At 42.0% G+C, this 13,203-nt stretch overlaps 1 protein-coding gene across 1 annotated transcript in view; it reads left to right on the top strand.

Annotated features, from left to right (window-relative positions):
- Nucleotides 1-743: 743 nt before the first annotated feature.
- auts2a (activator of transcription and developmental regulator AUTS2 a) overlaps nucleotides 744-13,203 on the top strand; it is a gene marked incomplete at its 5' end in the record, with an annotated part of 286,453 nt that continues 273,993 nt past the window's right edge. Inside the window, one exon of the mRNA XM_079234783.1 lies at nucleotides 744-1,013. Coding sequence (XP_079090909.1) covers nucleotides 744-1,013 — 270 coding nt within the window. The remainder of the gene's footprint in view (nucleotides 1,014-13,203) is intronic.

A 13,203-nucleotide genomic window follows, 5' to 3' on the forward strand; every position in this document is an offset into this window, starting at 1 on the left:
CATAAAAAAAATACAGTTTAGGCATCAGAAGCTTGGCAAAAGCTTCCGAGACACTAGTAAAAGAGCACTTAGAACACATAATCATCTCATCTCGGGGCTTAATGACCTGGCAGTAAGAAAACACAGTAAACTTAGCGGAGGAGACTGGAGCCGCCCTAATAAAACGTCCATCTTGCATTATGTAGAACAACAACAGCCTTCTGGAGAGTACACCGCACCTTTTTGGAGAATGGCTCATTGAGTAAATGCACAGTTGAACTTGCAGAATGAACATGTGTGCTCTCTCTCTCCCTCTCTTTATCTCGCAGGAGGAGTTTGCTGACCTTGGGTGAGACAAGTAGGTTCCTGGAGAAGAAAGATGTGGCGTCACCTGCTCGACTCACCATGGCGGGACATGTTCGCTGAGCAGATATTTGCCTTAACTTGAAAAGCTCTTCCTCTGGCGGAATTGACAGCTCGGTGATAACGTGTTTAATAGATCATTTTACACCTCTGTCGTAGGATTTGATGGACTGCCTTTGGGGATCTTTGCTTGGAAGCTAGCTTGGTTCAGTGACTCAATGCTGTTGGGCGTTTCCTGTAAAAGGTGTCACCTGTCGGATATTTCACGGTTACCTTGGATCTAGTACATTAATAACAGTAGCTCGGATATTGCGGAGATTCTTCTCGGAGGTCAAGCGCTGCCCTTAAAGATTTTGATTCTCTTTCAAGAAGTGGGTTTATCTGGATTTCCCATGAAGAGCATGGACGGCCCTCGATCTAGCGGCCTCCGCAAGAAGAGGAAGTCAAGGTCAGTGAGGGATCGGGACAGGAGATCAAATGGGATAAGGGACAACCACGTCAAGGGCTCCGTCGTTCGCATCTCCTCCGACTCGGAGCGAGAGGGCGACAAGGAGCCCCCCGTATCCCGCCATCGACCCCCGCGAAGAAAGCGAAAGGAGTCTACTTCTGCTGAAGAGGACATCATCGACGGCTTCTCCATCACAGGGTTCGTGACCCTGGAGGCTCTGGAGGTGAGTAAACCAGGGAAAAGCCCCTTCACCTCTCTACAACCTTTTGTGTGTGTGTGTGTGTGTGTGTTGAGCCTTTGCATGACAGTTGAACATCTCTTAATGTTTATTATTATGTGCCTCTCGGACTGGGCCTGCCCAGTGTTTTGGCTCCTGCCTGCATATTTGGCTGTTGTGTGAGCTGGACTTGAACAGATGTAGCTTTAAATGTAGCGCTGCAGCCAGAGATTACTATCTGTGTCACGGAGAGGCTGCTGCTGTTGTGTGCACTGCTCCGGATTTGCTTTCAACAAGAGTTTTCCTGCAAAGCCCTACACCCGATGAGGGATGTTCAGCTATGGTTGTAGTGCCTGTTGTGCCTTTGTACGCTTCAGAGTAAAGAAGCAATTTGATCTGTGTTACAACAGTTTATTCAGAGTGGGAGTAATGTATTGTGCACTGGCTAGCCATTTCCCTGCAACTGCAAACTGGGCAGAGGCTGCCTTCATACAATATAGGTCTGAATTATGACTTAAACAAGCAATGATTTCATATGGCACAACTGCTGTATTATTCTATAATGGCAACTATCAGCCGGGTGGCAAACTAAAGGAACAGTGTCTCCTGCCGCATTTCCACTGCATTATACGCCTCACTCTTTTTTTGTGTGTGTTTTCAATAAGCAAGAGTTGTTGATAGTACCTGGTACTTATTTTGCTACCACGTCAACCGAGGTTCCTAGTGAGCTGAGCTGGTACTAGAAGGTCAAGTTTAATCTGTAACAAGCCCCGGCATGGGACATCCTGCAAAAAATGTTTTTTAATAGCCAAGCTGCTGGCAATCGCAAAGAAAAGTACCGAAAGTGAATTGAGTCAAACCGAACCGTGCAGTGTGAATGAGGCATCGGTCAGGTGTTGTACATAGATTCTACAGGTTTTTAGAAGCATTCTTCCATCATTTGGTGTTTCCGTTATGGTTGTGGAGAACGGAGTCTAACACATCGGTTCAAACTCTCCTGCAGGTGCCGCAGCATTTGATTCGCATCATATTCCCACTCTTTGTGTACTACTTCCTACTCTTTGTGTACTACTTCCTACTCTTTGTGTACTACTTCCCACTCATCTCACCATTCAGAGATCAGTGTGTTCTCCACTCCTTATGGCAGGTGCTTCTTTTAAATGGCGTCTTGTTTGAATCAAATATTTCAACAAACACATTATATCTTTTTGTTTACCCTGATCTTGTTTCAGCACAAGGTCAGACTCAGGGCTGTCCTGGGATAACACAGCCTTGCTTGCATTTTCTAATATATGCAGTGTGATACCAATCTCATGTTCGCCGGTGTGACCCATCTCAAGGATAAGTACAGTAGCGCTTGTCCTCACTACATCCCTTTTGTTAGTCCGATCAACACTTTCCACAGCTTAAGAGTGTTGTGTTATTCAGATTTACTCTCTCCGACAGCCAAGTGCCTGCACGCCTTTTTTCTTCCTCCTAGTTTTTAACCTTCTTCCAGTTGTTCTTTCCATGAATGTGTTCAGTCTGCTAAAAGCACTGAGTGTGAGTGTCAAGTTGGGAAAGTCAAACAACTCTGTTTTTGTCTTTCCACGGACTTATTATTTCACTTTCTTAATCATAATCTCAACAATTTAAATCAAACTGCAAGCAGTGAAGTGTCATCTGTACTTGTATGAATCTAATATTACAAACTATAAAAGCGACCCCTGCTTCCTGTCAGTTTGACTGGCTCTAAGATATTCAGTATTTCAGGGCTTTCCATCTAAACATACATTACATGATGTTCTATCAATTTATGCACATTTAATTAATTTAAATGAAGGGGAAAATAATACGGTTGCCTTAGGAGGTCTGATTGTAACAGATTTACAGTTTGATGTACATCGTAGCAAATATTTTGACATTTTATTACCCTGAACAACATTATTTCAGCCTTTTACTGTAGTCAACCGAATGAAACACAGACTAATAAATCAAAAATATACTGCAGTATCAAATTACATTAATATCAAATCAAAGTGATTTAGAAGGCACTTCTTACAAAACAATCTTGTCGCAGAGTGGTTCACTGAGTAATAAAAATTCAGAGTTTAAGCGAGAGCATAAGAAAAATAAATCATACTTGTGCTGGTGTGGGAGTGCAAATGTGCACACATGGGATGTTTTTTCCTGAGGTTGTGACTGAATTTATGAACCCAGTATCATTTCACAGGGAAGTGAAAGGAGACGGCAAGATTCCATCACTTCTTCCGGTTGTTGGACGCCTTTAAATATAGCAGTGTGTTGCCCTCTGTCCCAAATGCAATGCCTGGAATTAATAACAGAAGCTGATGATTCATCCTTCTGTTCACACAATCTCTGCAAGGAGGATCTGGACTATGACCATGTCCACAAAGCTCCTACCACCATGTTGATAAGCCCCTTCTGCCTGGTGCCTGCGTCAGAATCTTTGTCCAGTTTCACGTGTTTCCAAGGACCAAACTGTGCTCTCTGCTTCGTTAGTCTGCCGATAAGATCCCAGATCTACTGATCGTTTGGTCTGTAAAATGTCAGAAAATAATCCCAGTTTCCAAAATCCAGAGCGACATCTTCAGACAGGGGTGTCAAACTCATTTTAGTGAAGGGCCCACATGCTGCCCATTTTGATCTCAAGTGGGCCGGACCAGTAAAATCACAGCATATTAACGCATACATAATGACAATATTTCTCTATGTTTAAATCATTGGTGAAGGTTTTTGGATGATAAACCCTATATTAAGGTATTTCTTCAATAAACTAGAAGCATAAAGACCAAAAATTCAGACATCTGCCTGGCCTCTCCTCTGCAGATTCCCTCGCAGTTGGGCAATATCTTTAGTAATGTCAGTGCTCCAATCAATTGCGACTGTGGCTCAATGGTTAGCATGCCCATTTTCCAATCAGAGGATCAGTGGTTTGAGCCCTGGCTCACCCCTGTAGATGTCTTGTGTCCAATGAGCAGCCCAAACCTCAAGGATACTTTACGATTTATATCAAACAAAGAAAAGCAGCAAAGCCATAGAGAAGCTGGAACGAGACAATTTGAGAAATTACAGATTGATCTTTTGATGTAAATAGTTTCTCAGAGACATTTCATGACGATTGACTCATTTAATGACTAACAGTTTTAACTGAAAAGAGAGCCGCATAGATCCATTGTTTATGAAAAAAGGGCTTCTCTTCTGGTTTGAGGGAAAGATACGACGGTGTAGGGAAACGAGAGCCTGGAATAAGAACGAGAGCCCGGCCCTGTAGCGGCCCCTGAAGGGCCCCTGAGCGAGCCACTTGACCCCCCTCCACTTACTTTCATTCATTATAGCTGTTCACAGACCAATGATACAAGCCTTATATTACTTGGCAGCTCTCTGTGTTGAAATCAGGACGGAGGGAAGTTGCTGACACAGGCACAAATAAAACACATTTGCCAGGTTTAACACAGGTCCATGCTCCCAGAAGAAGTCTCTCAAAAGCGGTTTCGTTGTGCGTCGCCCTGTAATGACTGACCTGACCATTTAATGAGGAGGTTTTTAAACGGATTGTTTAAGATGGACTCACCATGTCAGATTTTTAAGGATTTTTGGAATAATAATTTCCTTCTCTTTAATCTTCAATGATGGATCAATCTTCTCCGAGCCTTTCTTGCATTCCACCGCCTCCATAGCTCAAATAAGTGGATTTCTGTTGTTTTTTTCATGACATTATACTTCAGTTTTGCTCAGTGTCATATAATTGTAATATATTGTAATGTAGCTCTGACTGCTTCTTCAACCCTTCCTTTGCAATAGTGAGCAATGTTTACTTCTGTGTTTTTACCACACACTGGTAAAAGACTCTGCATGGTGTATATATAGAACTATATCACAGCACCAGTGGCTCTTTTTCTGTCTGGGTAAAGTTAAATTCTGATGAGGTCAGACCCCTAGAGGTAGATGCTAGTGCTCTCCATCTGTCACCACAGTGCTGGAGCAACACTGCTTTTCATGTGCATGCTGATATCTTAGCTCTGCATTTCTCTTTGGCAGTCTCAGGGCGGAAGCGTCCATGGGTCCATAGGTTGCAGTTGAGATTGAATTCACTCAGGTTGGACAAAAGAACGGCTGAATAGAAAGTTGCTGGTGGAATAAAACTTGACCAAGAGAAAGCTTATTGTTGCTCTTTGGTGTTTCTTGTTCGCTCTCTTTCCCTCTTTCTGATCAACATCATTTCACATACACATAACGTTTTGATATGACAGTGGGCTTCATGCAAAACGCACTCGTTTGAACAGAATTGTTCTTCAGTGACTCGTATGAATAATTTAGGAGAACTTGCTGCATTCACCATTTTTCTCGTATTTGTTCTTAGGTATGATTACAATATCTGAGTGGTCCAGACTTGCCATAGGAGTCATGTGCAGTTACTCTTCTGTTCAACTTTTTCACTGATGGATTGTTTATTTCATTTGAACCTGAAGCAATTTAGAGTTTGAAAACCCAACATAAATTACACGTCATAATTATGTTAACATCTTCCTGTTTTCCTCTGCAGTTCAAATTATCAGCTAATTTAATTGTAAATGTAATCACGCAGCCTTACGATACCATCATTAACTTAAACCGGCTATTGATGCTCTTGTATAACACTACAATATCAATATGAACATCTCCAATTGTTAAACGACCTAAATTATTTGACCTAAATTATTTGACTATTTGACGTTCATCTGGAACCATTTCTTCTTCAATTCAGTGGCATCAGTCATATTTTCCCATTCCTTGACTTGGATAGACTTCCCTTAATGGATCTCCGAAAGCAGGGCTTCAATATAGGACACATGGGGCAGGAAGTTTAGCTTATATGGAATTATTTGGATGTTAATTATGCTAATGTCCAATGATCTTATTATTACAACGTATTAAAGCACAGGTGGCATTCATCACGCTGGTCACTTACACAGTTATCTGAAGTTAGGAGCGTTTGCTGAATGGCACATTCTTGGTGTATTAAGATAAGAACACCAAAATGTTTTTGTTTCCACTCATACAGGATGTACTTCTAAATTACACCGTGTGCAAGCTAATGATTGTATAGTTTGAGAAATCCAGCATCGTGTCTGTAATTTATAGTAACTAAGAAAGCTTCATGCCTGTGTAGACCTTCAACTCAATAAGGCTACTTAGACTTATATGAAATTTAATTGAAAGCGCAAAGAGCAAAGCTACATGACTGTTTAGCAGTGAATAAATCAAATACTTTCTTTATGCTCATAATGCTGTTTTTGTCTCGTCAGACAAAGCATCAAGTGCACGAGGTCGAGGTACTGATAAATCTGAAGCATTTTCATCTTTAATTTAGAATTACTACAGTATGGTACAACGGACCATTTGCTCACTGCTGTTTCCATTTATTATCTTCTGTGTCTCAGAGTTTGAGTTTTGTGTGCTCATTTTCCCAAACCTAAACTGTTAAACTGAGCAAAAAATTACAAAGATGTATGGAGTGTTTATTCATTGCAGTCATTGAGATGAAGGTAACGGCAGCAGCTGTCCTTTTGGAGGCGTTGCTTTGGAGCAGCAACCAATTATAGCACATGAAGAAATTACTAAATTATTTAGTGCCTTCTCCTCTAAAGCCCATGTTACTTGGCAGATGTTCCTGACCTCAGCGTGTCCCTACTGACCAGAATGGATTTACAATGTTACCTTAGTTAACCCTCATGCTATTTTTTCCCCCAATACTTACTAGTCTCTGAAGTACAGTACATACACATGTACAATAAATCCTCCTTAATCTGCATTTCTGCATCTTATGCCTACACCAGGCTTAATCAGGCTGCTGTCCAATCACACCCTTTTCTTTTTCAACCTTCACTGCTGTTCGACATTGTGCCCAAAGGCTAGACTAACTGAGTAACAACACCTCATCTTCTCGCTCAGCGCGTTAACAGCAGTCTATTACATGATTGACTGCCCGTGATAATACGATGAACGGCACAAAAGCTGCGCTGTGTAAATTATTCCAATTGCAGTGTCTGTTCTACACTGATTTTGCATTTAAAGGTTTGGAAAGAAGTCTTAATTCACAATGCCCCACAGAGCTCCTGCAGGTTTTGTTGTTCCTCCAAACAATTTCCCCCTCTAACTTCATCTGTTACACGCCATAAAAGCTGAAGACAAGTGATTCACCTAATGCACAAACAGCGTACAATATGGCACTGGGCACATTACTGCCTCACGCCACATATGGCTGAGACGTGTAACGCTGACACAAGCAGTTTGGGGCCTGCAGTGTAGCCTGGTTGTTGTTATTACTTAGAATAATAAACAAAAGCAATAAATAAAGAGTGTAATTGTCACTCGATTAATCATTACGATTTATTAGTCATTTTTTAATTGTGCAAAAGTTTTTGTGGAGTTGTGTGTTTGCTGGATTTTCACTTGTGTAATGTCTTTATGTGATTGGCAACTTAAGGATGGTCATTGAGTTGTTGGCTAAGTCATTGCGCTGGTTGATTTGTCCGTCTCTTCGTATGTCCAACACTTTGGTCCAGCTCAAGATTTTTATCAAGATTTCTCACAACAAACAGAGAAATGACATTAGTTCTTCTGGCCCAAAGGATCCTGGGGATGTTGGTTTCTGTTTGAATCCTCATCAGCAGTTGTTTTTAGCCATAATCTGACCCACTCAGTTTGTGTTCTATTGTTGCTCTTGACTTTATTTAAGCAAGAGATACACAATTACTAAAACAACAAGTGTCAGTTTCCCCTGCAAAGTCACAGCCAAAAATGAATCCCTCCTTTTGCAGCCTATAGGGGGAAAAAGGAAAAAAGATATATTGTTACAAGTGAGCACTGGATTTGACGTGTCATGCCTAACTGCACCAAACGTCAGACTACTAGCTGCTGACCACCAGAGAGCGAGGAGATAGTCCATCGATCACAAAGAGCTTTAATGCCTTTCACCGCAGGCTTTACATCACACTGGCAAAATGTCCATAACGGGTCTATGTATAAACCATGTGTCTGCTGGAGGAGAAATGTTTTCACAAGAGCTGTGGAAATGCTCTGCACTGCTCTTTTCCTGCCGCTTACATTTCATTCCGGTACCCCGGATGCACCACCAGGACCTTGCTGGTTCCAATTAAGTGCCAATTTCTATTTATGATTCCTGCTGCGTCCGCTGGTTATTTAATTTTAGGCACCACCTTCACACCCATCTGTCACACCCACACTGGCCATGGAGATGTGATACATTGAAGCCGGGGGCACAGTGGAGCACCGCAGTTCATGGATTAAGTTGAGTCATCGGAGCGTGTGGGTGGAGGGTGGAGGTGGTACGGAGTGAGGATAACAGGTTCATTGATGAGGTGTCAGACCGTCAAATAACGAATAACAGCTGGCTAATTAATAGCTATTGACATTAAAGTTAAAGGTCTTCCTATCTGAGAGGATCAACTCGCGGAAGATGTGTCAACAAAGGATATCCCGCTCTTATATGGCCTCATGAAGATGATGAATTGCAGTTTAACAGTCTGGCATTTTTCTCCTCTTGCTGTTTGTGGGATGATGCTGTCGGCTTGCCAGCGTTTCAAAAACAATTGATTTCCTTTGGCACAGCCTTCAGAAGTCTGCCTGGAGGAGGACTTGTAAGGGCAGGCAGAGAAGAACACATTGATTGGTACTTCATTGTAAAGAGGAGGCTAATGTGAAATCAAATGTATTGACAGCTTCTTTCCAGAAGACTATAAAAAAAGGGACATTTCAAACAATTGAGACGCATAAGTAACAAGCTAGGTTTTCTTACAGCTTTGTTCCTGGGAGAATGTCGGCGGATGAACACGGACTACTTCGGGGAGAGTGTTTTTCTTTTCTTTGTCACGACGGCTCTCTGTGTGCCATGCTAGCTCTGACAGATAGTGAATAACACCACCGTTGCAGCCTTTTTAATTAATGTTCCACCTTCCACACATGTATTTATTTCAGGGTCTTGGCAGCAATAGCAGATATTCATGTGGCTGCATCTTGGAGGTGTCAGAGTGATGAATAGTAAGCGTGAATGTGCTCTGACAGCCAGTGACTGACACGTTAATGAAATAAGATGTCCTTTCTGGATGTTAACAAAACAACTCCAGATTAGATGATCTCTCCGTGGTTTGGGAGAGATCAACTCTAACATGTACAGTATACACTAACAATGAAATACTATTGCGCTCTATGTGTCCGTCCATTTTAGAAAACGGGGTCCGTCATTGGGATACAAACCTTTTTATGAGCCTCATTGATCTCCTACCAGTGTGCATTCAGTCTCTTGGCTGTGTGATCGACCACTCAAGCAGCTTCTCCATTCAGATGCTCCTTGGCTGTAGCGGCTTGTGGACATTTTGTACTTAGTCTGCACTGCAGGGCGATGCTACATGCGTTTCAACATAGACCGTATCTTCCCCGGCAGAGTTGTCATTTCCCTGCCTCAGTTGGTACTGTGACAGCCTTTCCATCTGTTACCAACATGTGTCCAGGGTGATTGGACTGGAACTGCATAGAGCGACCGGCCATGAAATCCAGGTGTAAATCCACAAATGAGAAATCGGCATCACCCAAAAACAGGAGGCGTTTACCGGAACATTTAGGCACATGTTCATTTTTGTGTGTTTGTCAAAAGGTTTTTGTTGATGATTTCACGGCTGGGAAAAAAAACCTGTGTGTTTAGTCTGCGGTCAGAAAGCGACAATGTATTTGTTTACAGGCTGAGTGCTTTTTTTGCTGAGATTTATGACAATACCAATGAACACACAAGTCTTCCATCAGCTTACGTCTACATTAACAGCTAATCTTTGGCTAATGGCACATCCGGAGTGGCTGAAGAACATTGGATTAATGTTTCCACCTCTTTAAGACCTAAGTCTCCCTGACACTTGTAGCACACAGCTGTGAAACAACATAATTTTGTATCCTTATCCAAGTATTAGCACAGAGATAAATCACATCCTCATCATCGTATAATTAACTTGCCTCAGTTAAGAAACATGCATTTCCCCGGTCTGCTTGCCACCAGTTTGCTGAGCCCAGGCCATTTTCCCTTTCCATTTCATCTTTGTTTTCATGCTGGCAGGTCCCAAAGACAGATGTGAGTGGGGGAAAAAGATAAATGTTTGCGGATGCCGATTGTAAAATGCCATCTCTGAAGTAGAGCCTTGGCCGGAGTCACACTCTCCCTTTTGTGTGTAATGGCCCCCACGATGATGCGTTTGGACAGATTTTTTCCCCCCCTTCTCCTTGACAAGAGACCCTTTTCATGCTTAGCTGAACAGTGCATACTAATGGTGGTGCGGTTAGGATAGTTTAGTGTGTGTGTGTGTCTTTGCACTACCCAGCCTGTGGACTTACGGACACAGCCCTGTTGAGATCTCTACCTGCAGCGTTGAACCTTTGATCCCCGTCTCTTCTCTGATCCCGCTTTCAAACCGAGCCAACCTACCCCTGTGTCCATGCCCATCTGCTTCCATTCCTGCACTCCGATAAGCTTTGCTCCAAAAAACTGCACAGCCTCAGTTCTTTTTTTAAGAAGAATTATTTACACAAGCCTGAATGCCAGACCTTAATCCACCGCCGCATGCTTCTTGCAATATTTAGAAAAATTGGCATATATCATAACAGCCAATACCGAACCATTTTCTTTGATCGCAGCACCGTGGCTATGTAGCGCAGGATGCAGTTCCATCTCTTCTAGGTTTAGATGATATTGAAACGCTCATTAAAGGCTCCTTGGCTGTGTTTCAGTGTGATGTCATCAACCTGCCTGTGGGACTAACGGCTCCGAGGTGCTCAGGAGGAGCTTTTATGTGGACGGAAACTGCCTAGATGCAGCTTTTCAGTTGGCCATGTTATGTTCTCATATAGCATCAACTGTGAAAATGGTCCGCTTTATGTTTGATCACTTATGAAGCAGATGGGAACATTTGGCTTTTGGAAGTGGAAATGGATATTTTACCAAGTGGGAGTGGAGGCATATAGTCCGACTAGAACCTGTTAAATGTACCCTTGTAGTTTTACCTTTCACATGGACTGCATTTCTTTTGTTAGACGTACCCAGATAAACTCAAACCTTTTCACACGTTGAGCACCACAATACTGTATCGTCCCATTTTGATGAAGAGAAGGCAGACATCTCCAAAACTAACCAAAATAATCTAGATTTACAAATAGTCAATGCTTTGTTTCATACAAAGCTCTAATGTGATGATACATAAACATGTTTCGGTCAGTTTGCTTCCCTTCTTCAGAATCTGGACATTTGAGCCATTTATCCATTACACAAGCTAACCATTGAAAACACGTTCAAATTAGGGCTTTCAGTTTTCTATACAGTATGAATTTTTCATATACCGTCATACCGGTTGCTGCTGTTTGGCAGGCAACAACATTTAATGTTCACAGCTTGAAGCTGAAGGAGCAGCGGACCGAGCTACTTACGTCTCATGTTAACTCACTTGACTCATGGTTTGCAAGAAATGACATCGCCAAAATGCATGCTGAGTAAATGACACCGCCCACACAGGAAGACTTTTCTTGTGCAGGAAGAAGTCTATTCCTGTGCAGCTGAGTGGGCGGGCTTTACCCATCATGCATTTGACGATGTCATTTTTTTCAAACCATGAGTCAACTTCTATCCGTGAGACGTAAGTAGCTCAGACCGCTGTACACGTATCTGTGACTGTAAACATTAAATGTTGCTGCCTGCCGAAGAATGACGCGCATGCGCTGCTAGTATCAAGGGATTCCCCTGGGTCCTAAATCTCTCCATGTTTAGCTCCCTATGTACCAATCAAAACAGCTGCTGGCCAGTTGCGAGTGAGTAGTGAATAACGATGGCGGTCCTTTTCGGCGCCAATAAATGAATGTGTTTATTTGGAAAAAAATACCGTGAAACCGGCAGAATCTTATAAAATACCGTGATATGAATTTTTGGCCATACCGCCCAGACCTAGTTCAAATAGTTGAACACTTACTTGAATAGTTTGATGATTACTTTTACCCATTTATTTGAACCATTTAAGAAAAATATAGTAGCCACGATACAAAAGATATTTATTAATTAAACAATGTACCAGTAAATGATTTAAGAGCGTGTGACTATTTGCACCACTGCTGTGTTTCCCCTCTCTCTGTTGCTTAAACACTTTATCCATCACCTGCTCGCACTTTGTGTTCAGGTGTTACAGCTGACTCAGTTTGGAGGTCCTTTTTCCTCATCAAAATGTCATTTCAGTACATGAAATACAAGCTTTCATCTGCAGAATGTCCCCGGGTTGGGAATCTGCTCAAGGCAACTTCAGAGCTTGCGGTACAATAATTCTATTTAAGTGAGTGCAAATGTTTTAATAGTACGTTCTTGTCCACCACAGGTCTAAAGAGCCCTATAAGGATGATATAGGGTTCAGGTTGTAAACGGCTGCTGATGTAGTTGACTTGACCTGCAATGCACAGTAGTCATGCATGTAAAAGTCCTACAACAGCTTCAGTGCCTGTAAAATGCATTTCCTATGATAGGGCATGAAGGCACAGGCTATAGCTAGTTTTACCGTTTACATGGCTGGAATATTAAGCATGAAAGCCTGGGCTTCGCAGCAAGAAGCCAGGATGACAGTAGTACTGTATTTGAAAGGTATGAATCCTGTGACAAATGCTCTTCCTGACGAGGTTTGGTGGAGTAGTGAAGGGAGAGCAGAAGTGCCTCCAGCGGTGTGTTGATGTTGGGTTTGTGTGAGTGTGAATATGCTCATAGCTAATGGTTTGGGGTTGTCATTCATCACCTTGTTATTCTGCGTATGGGATAGTTGCTATTTATGTCATCACTAAGGACCAATCCATAAATGTATGAATGATGCCAGGTTGAATATCCCATTAACATTTATGGGTTACTGCCAAAGTGTGTGTGTTTTTATTTATTTATTTATATACATTAAATACAATTCCACCTCCAGCAGCAAAAAAACAAAGCATTTGTTCCATTGCCAAACATATACCCATTTTGAATGAAAGGCTGTTGAGCTTATAACAACACACAGGTCTCAGTCTTATTAATTTCAAGCTGTATGTAAAGTATCATAACAACAAAGTGCTCAAATTCTCCTTCTCTTTATGTAAACGTTACATATGGCATACAGGATTAACAGATCAAGTGCAGACCTTTTCTCAAGGT

The sequence above is a fragment of the Taurulus bubalis genome, assembly GCF_910589615.1.
Source record: "Taurulus bubalis genome assembly, chromosome: 2".
Lineage (NCBI taxonomy): Eukaryota > Metazoa > Chordata > Actinopteri > Perciformes > Cottidae > Taurulus > Taurulus bubalis.